The sequence below is a fragment of the Gymnodraco acuticeps genome, unplaced genomic scaffold, assembly GCF_902827175.1.
Source record: "Gymnodraco acuticeps unplaced genomic scaffold, fGymAcu1.1, whole genome shotgun sequence".
In the NCBI taxonomy this organism is placed as follows: domain Eukaryota; kingdom Metazoa; phylum Chordata; class Actinopteri; order Perciformes; family Bathydraconidae; genus Gymnodraco; species Gymnodraco acuticeps.
Genome location: NW_022992150.1, coordinates 572,950 through 589,637, shown reverse-complemented (window position 1 = coordinate 589,637; position 16,688 = coordinate 572,950). Strand labels below are relative to the sequence as shown.

Here is a 16,688-nt window from a genome sequence, read left to right as displayed (position 1 = left end):
ATAAAATAATCAGAGGTAGAAATATATTGGTAAAAATATTCTTCTTATGCAGTCTTTCATGATCTCCTGGCTACATTTAATATTTGTCCATGTTATCCTTAGACATTCACCCTTTTTCAACTAGGCAAACATATTGCCTATTGTCATATATCAAGACATCCAAAATGTTGTTGCACTAAAATGTTAAGGAGGTTATCTTTGGTCAACCAAAATAAATGTACCTAATGAAATTGTCAAGTAGCTTCACATTAGCATTTTAATGTGTAATCCAATTTAGCTGTATTGAATTACCATGGCATATTATCTTCCATCAGAAGTAATAAAGTGATAAATGAAAAGATGAATACTTAAAAGACTTTAATAAGAGCGTGCACACTAGCGGGGGCAATTGTGTAGGCAGCTGGATTGTTAACTGTCTCCATGGAAACCACTACTCACTGGATACAGACTCTGGTATCTGCTTGTGAAGATACATAGTAATCTGATTCCTGTCCAACCTGGATGGAATGACTCATCCTGCAAATATTGGCCCTTGATTTTTTCCATTAGTCCCATGATTATTATTAGATTCATGTAGAACTAGTGCAATTTGTTAATGTTTCAGTAAAGGGACACTGTATTATTTTCACTTGGTAGCTTTCGTAGATTTTCTTACATTATTATTTCCTTACATTACGGAGGAAATGTTTATATTTCCACCTCAAAAATGCTCAATGTGGGACCTAATAATGTGAGAGTGTGCTATGATGGAGCGTGGTGAGGTGTACCACTGTAGGGTTTGTCAGCAGTTAAAAGAGATTGATGATGGTTCTGTAGGTCGCAGAGCAGAAACGGTGATCCCTGCTGACCCGAGCTCTCAGCCGACACTAGAGGCTTCACGCTGGTGGACGTGACATCATGTCATGGGGTCATACACACAGCCATCAAACATGCACTGGAGACTACAATACACACACAAATACCTCCTATTTAAGATACAAATAAATAGCCTCTGCTGTGGTATTTACACCTATTGTTTAATTGTTTTTCATTTGCCTTAAAGGAAGATCTTCCCCCAAATCCAAGAAAACATATTTTTCCTCTTACTTGTAGTGCCATTTATCAATATAAATGTTTTTGGTGTGAGTTGGAGATATCGGCCATAAAGATGTCTGCCTTTCCTCCAAGACTACTAAATGGCACCCAGTTTGTGGTGTTCAATGCGCCAAACAATACTTTTCAACAATGTTTTATTCTCAAAATACGCTGCTTTTTAATGTAATCTATAAACCCTGTTGTGAGCAGTTTCTTGTAGGAACCATTTGATTTTTTACCGAATTACACTCATGAACTGTCTCACCACGCAGATGAATGGAAGCATATGGCTAGCTCACCTAGCAACACTGGGCTAGCCTAACAGTTGTAGTTTGCTAGCTTGCTAGTTCCTGCATTAAACTGCTCACAGCAGGTATTGTGGATTATCTTAAGTAACTGGGCATGTTTTTATGAAAGACACATTGCTGTTGAGTTTTTCAAATCAATTTCTTTGGTGCTCTGGGCACCAGGCCGGGTGCCATCGAGCGCCATTATATTGGAGAGAAGGCAGACATCTCTATAATCAATACCTCCAACATACAGAACCGTACACCAAAACAATCTAGATTGATAAATAGCACTACAGAAGAAAAAAAACTAACAAATATGTAGTCTATTTTGATTGAACTTTCTCTTTAAATTGTTTGTTTCTTCTTTTATGTGGGAGCCGCTGTGTTCATGATTGATCACAGCTGAGCTCTCCCTGTTGTATATCTTTCTGTTTGTCACATTGTTTTGAATGATTTACAGTCAGTCTATTTTCTTCTTTTAATGGCCCGTCGTTTCGTGGGATTGTAATGGTAGTGCTTTTTGTTTGTGTGGTCACCAGACTTTCATCACCAATTGGAAAAGAGATGCAAGCAGCAATAAACAAAAAGTATTTTTCTAAGTGCCAGAAAGATTAGGTTAGTTGTCAAGGCAGAACATTCTGATTTGATAAGGAGAATAAGGGAGGTAATAGGAACATCTGAAACAATTTCAACAGAACACAGCCATGTTTAACAGTGTGAATCACCCTATTATAGCGGCTTAGCATGCAGACATTTGCTCAGTAGCTCCAAATATCTGATTATAAGCTATTTAGGCAAATCCTAATAATGCTTATCATAAGTTATAGATAACAATTCTTACCACTATGCAAATTGTAGAGTACATAGATAGTTTATTTTAATGCATGCATTATTTAATAAGGCCTAGAAGGCTTGACACTGGACAAATGTGATGACTATAGAAGGTAACATTTTATAGATTTGATAGGATCATGAATCAGAGAGATTGGACCGTAACATTCATTATCCTGGTCTCACCCTCTTTATAGATAATATGTAATGACATGAATCATGTTTCCATTGGGTACGAATTTATATAAATAGACTTCCACTAATGTGTTTCAAATGCCATGCGAGTGATCATTTTACGAGTATAATCTGTTGTGCTCGTGCAGAGAAAAGGGTGGAATCTCGCTTTTAAGCACTGGCAAATGTCTGTTACATAAGATCTGAACTCTGAGTCTGCTGCAGATCACTCAAAAATGCCCCACAGTGTCTTAAATGTGTAATGATAGGACTCAGTTGTAAGTGGTCATTAACATTTCATTACACGTCATGTCTTTCATCGCTCATGGCGACAGCTGTTTCATAAGAGCCCTCTACTCGTGTCCCATTTGATTGTCACTCTCAGGATTATGTCTCAAAGGGGAAAGTTAAAGTTGGGGGCAAAGTACTGCAGGAGCTGAGGATCCCATCTCCTCATCAGCAATCAGCGGCATTTGTGGCATCTGTCGGAGCGGAAGAGGCCCTTCATTTTTTATCTTAGCCATAAGCAACTTCCTTCTTGGGGAATGGCTGCCATCTTGTCTCCAAGCAGACAATTCTATAGAGTATTTAAGAACATCCTGAGACATCTCCAAGCTGTCGTTCCCTTCCACTGCTCTGGGCTGAAGAGCTTTGGCTTACTCACTGCGGGATTTCGTGACACTGCTCTGCAGACAGGCCGCATGCCGCATACATGTAACTCATGTAGCTTTTAATGCCACACATCCCTGCCTGTGGAGCGACTTCAGATCGTCAGAATTGTATCGAGACCGTCCATCATGACTGTATAATGGTTTGGTCTACCCGAGCCGCATGCACAGAGGCTTTTACTGTAATGTGACGGCGGGACACCCCACCCCCCACTCCGGGAATAATTGTATTGTTTAATGCATTCAACAGCGCACAGGGACTTTTAGAGATATCCAATCTAAATCCACTTGTCAAGGGGCAGTGAAACAACAGAGCCTTATCTTCTAAAGAGTTGTAATTGAGACAAGTCTGAGGCATGGGCTTTCATTAGTTGATTGGCTAGTTGCCAGTAGGAGAGGGAGGGAGGGACATAAAGAATGTCTACAAAGGCAAAGCGGGTGTTCAACATAAGGAGCGTGTCATTTTTTTACTAGCCTTAACATCAAGCATATCCAGATCATAACAGAATAATTAGCTTGTCACAGTGACGGCTGCCTAATAGAATAAGACTGCAGCTCTGGTGCTGCCATACTTTCTCTCATGCAGTGTCGTACCTCTATGCTGATGAAGGAGCTGGACAGAGTAACAATGGACCAGAAGAAAATGCCACAGCTCAGGATGACCTTTCTGTTGAAGCGGTCTCCCAGGTAACCGAAGATGGGAGCCGCTACCATGAAGCTGCAGATGAAGACTGCGGAAAGGAAGGAGAAGAGAAAATATTAGTTGCATATAGTGACATAAAATGACTAATACAGACGCAATCATAAGTGTCTCAGCCTTTGTATTGCATTTAGCTATTTACAGCTTCAAGTATTAAATGCTTTTTACTCCTGGCAATACACTTAAACAAATCTTAAAAGTGGTGTTCATTTGTGAGGATTATCTTTCTTCACAAAAACTGTGGGTATCCTGTGATTGCCATAGAGCTTATTTTCTGCCCTAATCCAAAATCAACCAGAAAAATCCCATTCCCTTTTTTCTTTTTTACGGGGATAAGGGGGGTGTTATCTTTCGGGTTGACCCACAAACATAACTTGAATTCCAACTGGACCCAGACAAGTGTTTCAGCGTTCAGGTCCCCTTATGAGGCCGAGACCCAGTCCAGATTGACTGTGTGATAGCAGTCAGCCAGACGCACACTGAAGGACTGCCAGAGGACACCTCCATTCAACACAACCAATTAGGATTCCATTATCCTTCATAACCTGACATACTACACGAAACCTAGCAAGGGGAATATTAGATAGAGATCATACAGCACTGAGGGATGTCTCTGAGAAAGGTGATGAGGGTCGTGAGTGATTCGATTTGTGGAAATAGAGCGATAGACCCTTGATGGGAAACCTCGAGTATATTGATTTATGGCTTTCTGCCTTTGCTTTAGACATATAAGGTATGTTGTTGATTATTAGAGATTATTTGAAAAACTGCTATAAGTTATATTTTGACCTAGGACAGAAATATATTTTCACCAGGAGTTGTAAAAAACATAATATAAGTAATATGGAGATGAAAGACAGTTTAAATTACAAAAGACAGCTGGAAATTAAGTAGATTACACAGTCAAAAATTACAATTAAAGTGAACAGATGCAAGGAGATTAATAGCAATATATCACAAAGCAGCACCAGAGGACTGCGGTGGCCTTGTGGTCATAAATAATTCCTCCATCTTAATTTCTTACAACCAGACTTATGTCCCATGAAAGAACACAAGCGCTTTAAAAAATGTTCCTCCCTAATTGCCCGCAGCTGAGGGGACAACTAGTTCTCGTTCTCGGGGCTTTTAGTCAATATTTATGAGGACCAACCCAAACAGAAGCTGAATCTTTAATGCTCTCAAACTGTGTTCCGCGTCTTTGCAGAGGGGAGAGGGCAAAATGTTTCTCTCCTGACAGCACTAAGGGAGGCAGGCTGAAGTGTTTTGACACATCATCAGCATAAACATACAGAAGAGGAAGGGAGGAGAGACATGAGAGAGAAAAATGGGGAGGGGGGGGTTATATAAGACATCACCATCCCACATCTCAGGCCAACCAACAGGATAAGGGGGCATTAATCAGATAAAGCATAACTTTATGAACATGTGATATGGGTTTGATACAAATGAAAAGATGTGGTTTTGTAATCATATAATGCGGAATAGTTACCCCAAACAAATGTTATAAAAGCAAGTATGCAAGAGTTGGTTATACAATCTACCACGTTTTATTTATTTGATGGCCTAATTTTGTCAGCTTCAATACCATTATGTAAATCATAACTTTACATAAGACTTTATGCTACCATTACCCTTGTTTTATTCAGTTTTCTTTACCTTATTTTTCAATTTTTTCTTTTTTCTTTACTTTTTACGTTAATGTGGTTTTTATTCTGATGCTGGTGCAGAAACATGCACATAATATAAATAGATTTGATGCTGGAATAATTTCAAAATATGATCGCTTTTGTGAGTAGACTCATTAAGCTCCAAACAATGCTTATTCTGCAATGTAATCCAATGTTTTAAAGAACTATAGTGTAAAATGATTGTGTATATAGATGTCAATTCATATTACAGTGATATATTTAGACATTTAGGTCTAAAGGTCTAAATATATTTTCCGTATAATATTTAAACTTGTATTTTATACAGGAAATACCAAAACGGCTAAAATAAACCTACTCAGCCTCTTTGTGTCATCTTGAAGCGAAATGTAATTTAAAGTCTAATTTGAATTATTATTAATGAATGAATCAATTACAGTTTGGGCTTTCACAGGTGCTGCTCATTTCACATAATGAGTCCCTCTCCCTCAGTATGTTCTCCCTCTCAGCCTCACGTCTCTCTCCCCCCCCCCCCTCTTCCTCTCTCTTTCGACAGCCTTCAATGTGAGCATTTATGTGGCTGTGCTGCAGGTTTGTTGTGTAACACTAAATTACAGTGAAGACTGCTCAGTGCAGGTCCGGTTCTCTCAAGAGCTTTAGCTTACCCTGCAGCCACGGCACTGCTGGGGAAACCACACACACACACACACACACACACACACAACACACACACACACACACACACACACACACACACACACACACACACACACACACACACAACACACACACACACACACACACACACACACACACACACACACACACACACACACACACACACACACACACACACACACACACACACACACACACACACACACACACACACACACACACACACACACACACACACACACACACACAGAGTAGGGGGTTCTGCAGTGCATTGGAGATAAAATGAGGGAGAGGTCCACTATCAGCCACAGCCAGCTTGTTCCACATGGGTTTTTTAAAAGCCAGGGGCCAGAGATCATTGCTCTCCTTGGCTAGCTTGATAGAAATACATACCTTCATATCATTAACAGGCCTATTAGAAGTCATTAGCAGGACCACCCTTCCCCCTCTCTCTGTGTTTCTTATTCCAGGTTATTTTGTGATTTGTTGATAAGCTATGCCCTTTAACTGAGGCTCATTATCACCTCTTAGCAGTGTCAGCACGAATGAAATCATGTCCTCGCTGTGTGCTCACACTTATTTAGTTGTAACCTTGCTGCTTTCTGAGCATGACGAGGGAGCCCTGTGTGTATATTCTTTAATATCCTGCATAAATGGTATGAGTTAAGCTTCAGTAAGCAACAAAGCTGGGGAAAGAGATAATGCCAACCCTTATAAATCATTGGTGCAGAACAAACACATGTCTCTAATACCATTCTTAGTTTAAATCTAGTAAAAAAACATTGTTGACTGAACTCCCAAAAGGGCACGTGTCAGATAAATATTTTGACAAGAAGCTGCTTTTAACTGACAGAATAATAACACGATGAATTACCGTCACACATGCTTTTTTTATTTGACAAGAAGCATAGAGGAATGTTGGCAGGTTGTTTATTTAAAGCAAAAACAGGTACACCCTTCAACTCAATCGGGTTGCGTAGCTGCATCTTTTTCTCTTATTAAATTATTTCTAATCAGAGTCGGCTCTTACATCCCTGCTGTGCTCTAGATTTGGATTTAGGGAGGATATCACATGTTGTTACTGAGACCGGATGCACACTGATTTCACATGTAACCTTTATAGAGGATCTTAAAGGAAATGCCCTGTCACTTTAAAGAAATTGTAAAAAACATCCCACTGTTCTCCTGTCAGTCTTCTCTGTCAAGGCTGCGCAATTCTACAAGGGCCCAATGAAGACATCCGTCATGCTTGGAGAACATGATTCCCTCCTCTGAGCACATATCATTTTGATGGATCTGGTATGTTTTCTTTAAATTAAAATAATGCTAAAAAAAAAATGCCCACGAGTCTTCACAAGACACACTGTGAATGGGTTAAAGTTGTAAGACAATAACTTGCCCAAATTGGACAACACCAGTGTTACCTATCACAAGGTAGCCCCGCCTTTATTGTCTATTTTACTCTAAATGTATTGGAGAAGACTTGAAACTAGTTGTGGAGATCATTAAATCGTTAGGAAAATGTTTAATCAGGATACCAATCAAAAGAGAAGTAATTTTCTCATAGACTTCTATTCAATCTTCGTTTCTCAACCTGTGGAGTTGCCCCCTGCTGGCCATTCAGAGTATTTCTAGACATTGTATAGAAGACAAACAAACATGACTACAAATAAGTATTCACAGATACCAGGTCACACCCAAAACTAGAAATGTTCATTGTAAAAGTTACATTTTCATAAATCAAACTACAGTGGATAATGTCAAATTAATTAATCTAAAACACGTTAAACGCTCTGTTGAACACGTAATTAGTTAGCAGTTGAATGAATAGACAGGTTTGATTGGCACACAGTAAACAGCTCTTGAATTTATAACACGCATAATATGTGGCCTGTCCTCACAAGTCACATTCCTAAACCGACCACCATTGTCTTGGTCGTGCTTATTCCTGTTTGTACAGTGGAACACCGCGAGTCCAAGTGTTCGTGTGATCTCGACTGTGCCATCAGAGATAAGCCCTGGCTAATCACCAAAGATGGAAATCTCTCATAAATAGTGCACATGTTACAAATATGCAGCAGGAAAGCCCTACCAGTGAGGAGTCGCAGTCTGGAGGAGACTGAGACTGTGTTTGTTTACACTGCGGGCCAAAGGGGGGGAAAGTTTTCATAACCTCTATTATAGAACAATGGTCAGCTTTGACTTCTGTTCAGACAGTCTGACTCAAGCTGCATTTTCAGTGTGGTAGAGGCAGCTTTTATTACTGAGCTCCAAATCATGTCCTACACCTACTGTATGACATTAAACAAATCATAGGATTTCTCTGAATGAATAAGGCAAACCAAACATATATATTTCACAGCCTGTCCTCCTACAAAAAACGACCAAATAGGTCGATTGTTGAGCAGCTTATTACGACCCATAGTCACGTTTTAAAGTGTAGCACCTCTAGTGGTCGTGTAAGAAACAACATGCTCCCGTTGATTGCAAACGATCCGGAGGGTCGTTTATTCACAAATAACCCTCTCTGGAAAATCCTAAATTGTGGAATAGTTTGTCCATTAAAATGCTTTTTGATTAGATTTCTAGCGAGAAGTGTATATTGTACTTTTAGAATCTACGTCCAGTGGATCTATAGTTTGATCGATATTACGAAGATTATTTGAGGTCTCGCCAGGAGAACGTTTATGCTACGTCTTTCCGTAGCGTCCATGTAAAGTTGGCGTCAACCAGGGGCGGACTGGGGGGAAAAAGTGGCCCGGGGATTAATTGACAGACAGGCCCACTTAATGCGCGGCATGTATCGGCCGGCCGGCGACTAAAGTATGTTACTTAACAAAAAACCCTATGCATTTTATGTTATTTTGGACAATTATTCATACAGTAATCACATTACCTGAGACCTTGAGTTGCCTAGAGCAAAATAGTTACAGCATATATTTAGTGATTTTAACAGATCATTGATGCAATAACATTTTGACCCAATTTGCCTGACTTGACACATGGAATAAAACATGGGCGTAGGAAGCATCCTCAATGTGGGTGAGACAATTTAACAGAGGGTGTGGGCAGGTGGTGGACCTCACCTCCTCTAGGGGGGTCCGGGGGCAAGCTCCCCCGGGAAGATTTATTTTTAAATGTTGAAGTTAAATGCATCAATCTGGTGCACTTTGAGAGCAACACTAGGGACTAAATCTATGGCAGTCAGTAGGGGCTTGGACTGTGAGCCGTAGGGTCGCCGGTTCAAGTCCCCGACCAGACCTACATTTGGAGTGTGGACTTCTACTTGGAGAGGTCTCAGTTCACCTCCTGCCGTGGTGCCCTTGAGCAAGGCACCGGACATCCCCCTTCCCCCCTCAGAATGTGGGCAACACGTTCTTCTCCACAGCCGCGCGACCTCTGAGTCAGACATCACTTCCCCCTTTTCTACAGCCGTACAGCCACTCCCCCTGAACCCTGTTGTAACAACATAATAAACGTTTTGGGGATGCAGCTTGGGATGTGAGGACATGGCTTAGAAAGGGCATGTCGCCTTCTGTCCTGCCAGTGTTGGCAGGACATTAATTAAAATGTCGAACTCAGACTTCATTTTAAGGACATTTCGGCCAGGGGTGTAGAGCTATATTTGTTTAAGCACCGGATTGGCAAAACAGGAGAGTGTGTGCACCAGTCTGCCTTGATCTATGTATTCATGTCTGTGACTCTCACAGTATCTGCTGCCCACAGCTGTTTTATAGAAGGAAAACCTCCTTCACTTCATGAAATCTCTGCAGCACCAGGAGGCAGTGGGAGGGTTAACTAAGCCTCTGAGAAGAGGAGCGCGCAGTGCCTTTCACGCACCGCCTTTCACGCACCGCCTTCACTGTGTTTACCTTCAGAATCATTAGAAAGGCTAAAGAGCGGTGTGGCTGATGTGTTTTAACCACACACACCTCTCCACACACACACACACACACACACACACACACACACACACACACACCACACACACACACACACACACACACACACACACACACACACACACACACACACACAATTTAAACGCAGACTTTTGTTCCTCCATGTTGCGGTGTTATTGTGTCACTGAGCGGACCCGCACATTTTTTTCAAACGCTCCCCTTTTTGGTCCATCTGCGCGGTTTTGTGCGCTGTGATGATTCGGCTGTACCTTTAGTAATGAATATTAAATGTTGTGAGGAAATCTTTCCACCAATAATTCCAATAAGTAATCCAAAATGTTTACGAAAGTAACTGTAATCAGATTACTCGTTTTTCAAATGTAACGCGAGCTGAATACAGTTACTTGATTTTTGTATTCTGATTACGTAACACCGTTACATGTATTCCGGTACAACCCAACCCTGGCCGCACCCCACTGGGCTGGGCCGGAACACTTACAAATGTGGGCCGGTAGGATTTAGGCAAAAAAAAAAGAATCTTTTTTTTTTTTTGGCACTCCGGCCCACACACAGCACCAGCCCACCGGGGAAACTCCCGGTATTCCCAATGACCAGTCCGCCCCTGGCGTAAACCTTCACGGGGTGAAAACAGTATTTCCGGTCTAAAAGTTTTCATAATAAAACCGGAAGTATTCCCCTCACTGTTAAATGATTACACAGTGATATCTGCATTACTCATCCACTAAAAAACATCAGTTTATCCTTGTTAATTACACAATGTTGATTGGTTTAAATTGTGTACAATGCTTTTGTGTTTTTAACCTTCGATTCGGAGAAACTAATCGATTTTTCTGAGTTTAGACACTACAGAGTTTCCGAAGACACTACACTACCCAGAATCCTCAGCTATCGTTTGGGACTACAACATCCGCTTTGCTTTACAAACCCCGTGATCAGTCCTCAAGCTCTGTGATTGGATGTTGGAGTGGCAGTGCGACAGGTTACGCCGAGCGTCAAACAGCTCTTTGAAAATGGAATGTACCCACGCGCAGACGATTCCAAAAACTGGACTCGAACGGGTCCAGCCCCCCGTATATTTTTTTGCAAATATGGCAGTAGCCATCGATCATCTTAAGATAAGATAAGATAAGATATACTTTATTGATCCCAAGTTGGGAAATGTTTTCGTTACAGCAGCATGTACTACTTTGTTCTACTCCACTACAATTCAGATGTTAACCTGGTATTATACTCCACTACATTTATTTAGTTACTTTGCAGATTCTGATTAATGATGTGAAATATAAACAACCCTTGAATCAGACTTTAGTTACACCTGAGTAAAATTCAGGGAAGGTGATTGTCAAGTGCCAAAAATAAAAATGCAATATATTAGACGTTAAGTACTTTGTCAGACTTCATATTTATCTGTTGATACCCCCAAAGTGTTTTTCTTATTCAAAAGAAGACCTTAACTTAAAGAATTCTTTAAAGGTGGGATATGTAATTTTGGAGAAACCAGCTCGAGTGCGCTAGAATTTGAAAATACACAACCGGAAAAAATCTGCCACTTCCTTACAGAGCCCCTCCTCCAACACACACGAACGTGCACATGACCAATGAGGGCACGTGATAAGTTTGTGCACAGATGGAAGGCTGACAGGCAGGTAGACCATCCAGTTATTTTAGCCGGGGCCGGCTAAAATGATTGGTCGTGCTTTTTTACAGTACTAACGGCTTCCACAGATTACATTTTAGTATTTATTGTCAAAGCATTTAATATATTCATTCATACAAAAAGTGTTTCTGAAATAATTACATACCCAACTTTAATGTTTAAATAAAGCCTTATTAGTTTTATCTGTTTTGCACATCCTCCTATTAAAGGTGGGGTAGGTAAGTTTCAGAAACCGGCTCGAGTGCACTAAAATTTGAAAGTACACAGCCGAAAAGAATCTGCCCCTTCCTTTAGACTTCCTTACAGAGCACCTCCTCCAACACACATGAACGCGCACATGACGTCAGCAGACTGGTGAAAGTGGCCGCCTGTTGCTGGCGAGTCATTGAAGTACTGCTGCAATGCACGCCCAATGACGGCACGCCCAATGAGGGCACGAGATACATTTGTGCGTGCACGAGATGGAAGGCTGACAGACAGGGCGGCAATCCAATCCGTTTAGCCGGGCCGGCTAAATGGATTGGTTGTACTTTTTACAGTATTACGGGTTCCACAGATGAATTTTTTTTATGGATTTTTTTGTCAAAGCACTTAAGATATTCATTGCTATCGGGATGTTAAGAGCATTCCATGGAATATAACAAAAAGTGTATCTCGAGCCGGTTTCTGAAACTTACCTACCCCACCTTTAATATCTTTGGACGTCCTCCACTAGCTGTTTTATTGTAGAGATCACTATATCTTCTTGATATTTTCTATTCTATATTTCTGTCATTGATCTTCTACTTTCCCCCTATTTTGTATATAGGCTACTCTTAATATTTAAATGTTTTCATCAAATATAACATATTCAACAACAAAATTCAATAACGTGCTTTAACCACTAGGCGGTGCGGGTTAAAAAACCAGTGGTCTAGTTAATAAAACATAATAATATAAAACATAATATTACTATTAACTTTATTGTGAAATTAAAACAGAACGGTAAAGAAAAATACTGTTTCAGTCTCTCGATTTGAAGCTTATGCATTGTACCATGAACCTGTATAGACCTGTAACAGTCAACTGCATGAGGAGTTGGGAAGGTAGTTTCTGAAGATGTTACAAATAACACACAGCAAACAATGCCATGTAGGACACTTATGTATATATAACATCTAAAGATGTGTAGTTTTATTCATGTTTTCACATAATTGTACAGGATATTGCTATAATATTTCACATATTGTAGTTCTATAGAACTATTATAGTTGATAATGTATATATATATATATATCATATATATGATATATGATATATATAATGTAATATATCAGATATTAATGTGTATACACATTCATATCTGATTTGTAAAACATCACAGATAGAAAGGTATATCCGTCATTTAATGGTAAGCTATTGAAATTCTGATTCCATAGATGTATCTCCCATCACCCAAAACCCCTGACTATTCTCTCAACTCAGCTGTGCACCATTATGGTGTAAATATAGCCTATCTACCAATTGGATCAAATATAAAAGTCAGCCGAATTGGTGTTGATACTGCAAGGAGACGAATTGTGTGAAAAGAAATTGAAGATGTTGTTTAATTGCTGATATATTTATGATCCACGTCACGTATTAAGTTTCTGTGGCAGTTCTTCCAGTTTGTCCAAAGGTCTTCTCATCAGGGCTCTATAAATAAAGAACTACAGCAGATATGTAATATTGAATTCAGGCGAACCGTGTATTACAATGCCGTTATGTGATGACTTCCAAAAAGAAAAGCAAGCACACTCGAAATAAAGTATTATTATTATTTTATTTTTTTTAATGTTTTCGGATTTCATATCGCATAAACACCATATCCCAACGTGCATTGCGGCTAAAACATCCAATCACCAAGCTTGAACGGTAGCTGAGGATTATGGGTAGGTAGGTGTTTTAGCCTATCAAAACCTCTGAAAAAAGAAATGTGTCTCTCAGAACGAGAGGGAAAAGCCTATGGGAAAAACACAAAAGCATTGTACACAATTTAAACCAATTAATGTTGTATAATTAACAAGGATAAACTGATGTTTTTTAGTGGATGAGTACTGCAGATATAGTTTTAAAATCATTTGACAGTGAGGGGAATACGGTTTTATTATGAAAACTTCGAGACCGGAAATACTGTTTTCACCCCGTGAGGGTTGATGCTAACTTTACATGGACGCTGCCGCATATACACGTTCTCCTGGCGAGACCTCAAATAATCTTCGTAAAATCTATCAAACTATAGACCCTACACATCCAACGGATGTGGATTCTGAAAGTACAATATACACTTCTCGCTAGAAATCTATTCAAAAAGCATTTTAATGGCCAAACTATCATACATTTTAGGATTTTCCAGGTTATTTGTGAATATACGACCCTGTGTAACGTTTGCATTTAACGGGAGCACTAGAGGTCGAAAACTTTAAAACGTGATTATAGGTCGTAAGCGCTTGAACAATCGACCTATTTGGTCGTATGTGTTGGAGGACTTGTTGAAATGTACTGATAATACGTGTTGAATACTTCAATATTTATTACATTTTTAAAAAAAAAGTTTTTAAATGTATTTAATATATTACTATTATTATTATTATTAGAATGTGTGTAAAGCGGATGTTTGTTTGAACGTCATTATTTTAATATTGTCATTCATTTCTATATGCAAATTATTACAATATGCTTTTGTCTCTATCTGTAGTATGAATACATAATGTTAAATGATTGAAATGAAACTATTAACACTCAATAACATTGTTGGATAAATAAATACATGAACTGATAATGGGATTTTTCACTGTCACAAATATTTTTTTTTTTAAAAATGCATTATTATTGAAAGACCTTTGATTGATTGATTGATTGATTGATTGAAAAGTTTATTAACAGCTTGTATATTGGGTACAGTACAGTACAGCTCAAAACATACAATTATTAAGGGGATGCAGACCAGAGAAAGACTTTCGTCTTGTTTACATCAGGGTCCCCCATTTCCAATTCATCATGTCATTTAAGACATATAAGACATACAGATGGCTTATTTACAATTTACATACAGGTGGTTTTTTACATACAGATTGCTTATTTACAATTTTCATTTTAGATTTCGTTCTAATACATCCTAACCGGACATTTAAGACATACCAAGTCTAAAGATATACAGTTAGTAACAGAGTCTAAAATGCGAGTATATCATAGATGGGGGGGGGGGGGGGAAGCTGTCCATTGAACGACCGGTTGAGATTTGTACCATTACCGGGGCCAGTTTGCAATGCTCTCCCCCCGAAGGTGCTCTTTAAGAGAGGTTTTGAAGGTAAGTATAGTTTTACTTTCCTTTACAGTTGTGGGAAGAGCGTCCACCTTGATGTGGCATAATTGCGAAACGTGTATTCCCCCTTTTTTGTGCCAAATCTGGGTTTCACATGATTGTGGAGCTCCCTCTGGTGTTATGATCATGGTATTCCTAGACCTTTGGGAAGAATTTTGACATGTACATGGGTACCATAGAGGTGTAGTGGATCTTGTAGACCAGGCCCATTGCAAGTAGCTGTACTCTGTCGTCTACTCTAAGCCATCCTAGGTTGTCAAAGTGGGCAGAGGTGAGGTGGGTTTCTAGATGAAAGGTCAAGCAGTAGTCTGACCAGTTTATTTTGCGATTTTGAAGTTTTATTTTTAGCGCCTTGGAGGTGCTATGGTACCATGACGTGCAAGCATAGTCATAGTACCATTGAATGAGTGCTCCTGCCACAGTTTTCAGGGTGTTTTTGTTTACCAGAGAGGAGATCCGGTATAGGAATCTAGTTCTTTGATTGACTTTTTTTATTACATTGGATGCCATTTGTCACAGGAGAGGTTTGCCTCAAGAATAGATCCTAGGTATGTAATTTCCTTCTTACTTGTGACAATAATGTCACCCACTGCAACTGAGAAGTCGTCGGATTTGCTGAGATTATGTTTCGAACCGAAGAGAATGGACTCTGTTTTACCCAGGTGTAATGATAATTTAACTCTCATAATTATAGTTTGAAATGTGGCATGTAATTATGATAGCCATTTACGGTGGCCCTGAAGTGCAAGACACCACAGCATTTCAGAAAACGCCACAGCATTTCACAAAACGCCACAGCATTTCAGAAAACGCCACAGCATTTCAGAAAACGCCACAGCATTTCAGAAAACGCTACAGCATTTCACAAAACGCCACAGCATTTCAGAAAACGCCACAGCATTTCAGAAACGCTACAGCATTTCACAAAACGCCACAGCATTTCACAAAACGCCACAGCATTTCACAAAACGCCACAGCATTTCACAAAACGCCGCAGCATTTCACAAAACGCCGCAGCATTTCACAAAACGCCGCAGCATTTCACAAAACGCCGCAGCATTTCACAAAACGCCGCAGCATTTCACAAAACGCCCAGCATTTCACAAACGCCGCAGCATTTCACAAAACGCCGCAGCATTTCACAAAACGCCACCATTTCACAAAACGCCGCAGCATTTCACAACGCCGCAGCATTTCACAAACGCGCCGCAGCATTCACAAACGCCAAAACGCCACAGCATTTCACAAAACCCCACAGCATTTCACATTGGACGGAAAGGGTTTCCTTAGGAGAACACTTCTTGTTTGTGAATGGACAGAGCCAGCCATAGAAGCACTGCTGTGATTGGTTGTTTTTGCTGCCAGTCAAGAATGACGCCCAACACATCAGCTGTTAGCTGTTAGCACACACTCAGAGCTCACAGCTCCTCATATCTGTTCAAACTGGACAAAAGTTAAACATATACAAAACACAGACTGTCTATGTCATGGCGAATACAGTCGCTGCTTTATTTATGTCTGTATGTATGACGTTGTTGTGGAGTGTGGACGGAGCAGCTACCGGTTAGTTTAGCCTGATCGATCCGATTCCGATAGGATTTACATGGAGATAACGCCCCGTCCCCTCTCCAGCGTCTTGTTTGAATGACAGGATAAACACAGAATTAATGCTTTATTATTCATGGTTTTTTATCTCCACGTAAA

General features: G+C 39.9%; 1 protein-coding gene across 2 annotated transcripts in view; it reads right to left on the bottom strand.

Moving 5' to 3' along the window:
- spns2 (spinster homolog 2 (Drosophila)) overlaps nt 1-16,688 on the bottom strand; it is a 74,985-nt gene that overhangs the window by 26,124 nt on the left and 32,173 nt on the right. For both annotated transcript variants that reach the window (XM_034204102.1, XM_034204101.1), the window contains exon 3: nt 3,632-3,768. In XM_034204102.1, coding sequence (XP_034059993.1) covers nt 3,632-3,768 — 137 coding nt within the window. The remainder of the gene's footprint in view (nt 1-3,631; nt 3,769-16,688) is intronic.